General features: G+C 52.0%; 1 protein-coding gene across 1 annotated transcript in view; it reads left to right on the forward strand.

The window, feature by feature from the left end:
• The first annotated feature begins 199 nt into the window (after positions 1 to 199).
• The window catches only part of LOC119591754 (peptidyl-alpha-hydroxyglycine alpha-amidating lyase 2-like), a 13,265-nt gene continuing 12,837 nt past the window's right edge, over positions 200 to 627 (forward strand). The window contains 1 exon segment of the mRNA XM_037940501.1: positions 200 to 541. Coding sequence (XP_037796429.1) covers positions 401 to 541 — 141 coding nt within the window. The 5' untranslated portion in view covers positions 200 to 400.

The raw sequence follows: 627 nt of genomic DNA on the forward strand, positions 1-627 counted from the left end.
TTTCCAGCACTGAGAAAACAATAATTGAAACAAAAACAGAATCGTCTAAGTATCAAAGTGGCCACCGAGCACTCATTGAGGATAAAAAACAATCAAACACGATCATCATTAAAGTCAAAATAATAAGGAAAAAAGTGCGGAGGCCACGCATGCGCCCCATTGATTCGTGGTGACGCGCGCGTTGCCATGGCGACCAGATCAATGCTTCATTCAGACGCTCGAGCCCCTTGCGAGGCGACACATCTCCTTTCCCGCCGTTCGCCGCCTCAGCACGCCCAAAGGAGAATACGAAGAACCCACTTAAGGAATTAATTAAGAAGCGAATAAGAATTCCGGGCAGTGATTCGCTGGATGTTTATCTAGGCCGCTCGCCGAGACCGCGGGCCTAAACTCAGCCACCATGTTCGTGCTGCGCCTGGTGGCCGCCATATGGTGCTGCTCGTATCTCGCCCTCACGCGGAAGATCCCCTACTACGACACCTTCGACGATGACTTCTACTCCGAGCTGAGGAACCTGCTGGAGGAGCACCAGAGCGGGAAGGTGAGGAGGACAGCGCCGACGCGAGTTTTGGTGGCTTGCGAATGTTGTGTTTTGGGAGAGAGAGATTCCTAAGGAAAATGACGGTG

Source organism: Penaeus monodon, chromosome 29, assembly GCF_015228065.2.
Source record: "Penaeus monodon isolate SGIC_2016 chromosome 29, NSTDA_Pmon_1, whole genome shotgun sequence".
In the NCBI taxonomy this organism is placed as follows: Eukaryota; Metazoa; Arthropoda; class Malacostraca; order Decapoda; family Penaeidae; genus Penaeus; species Penaeus monodon.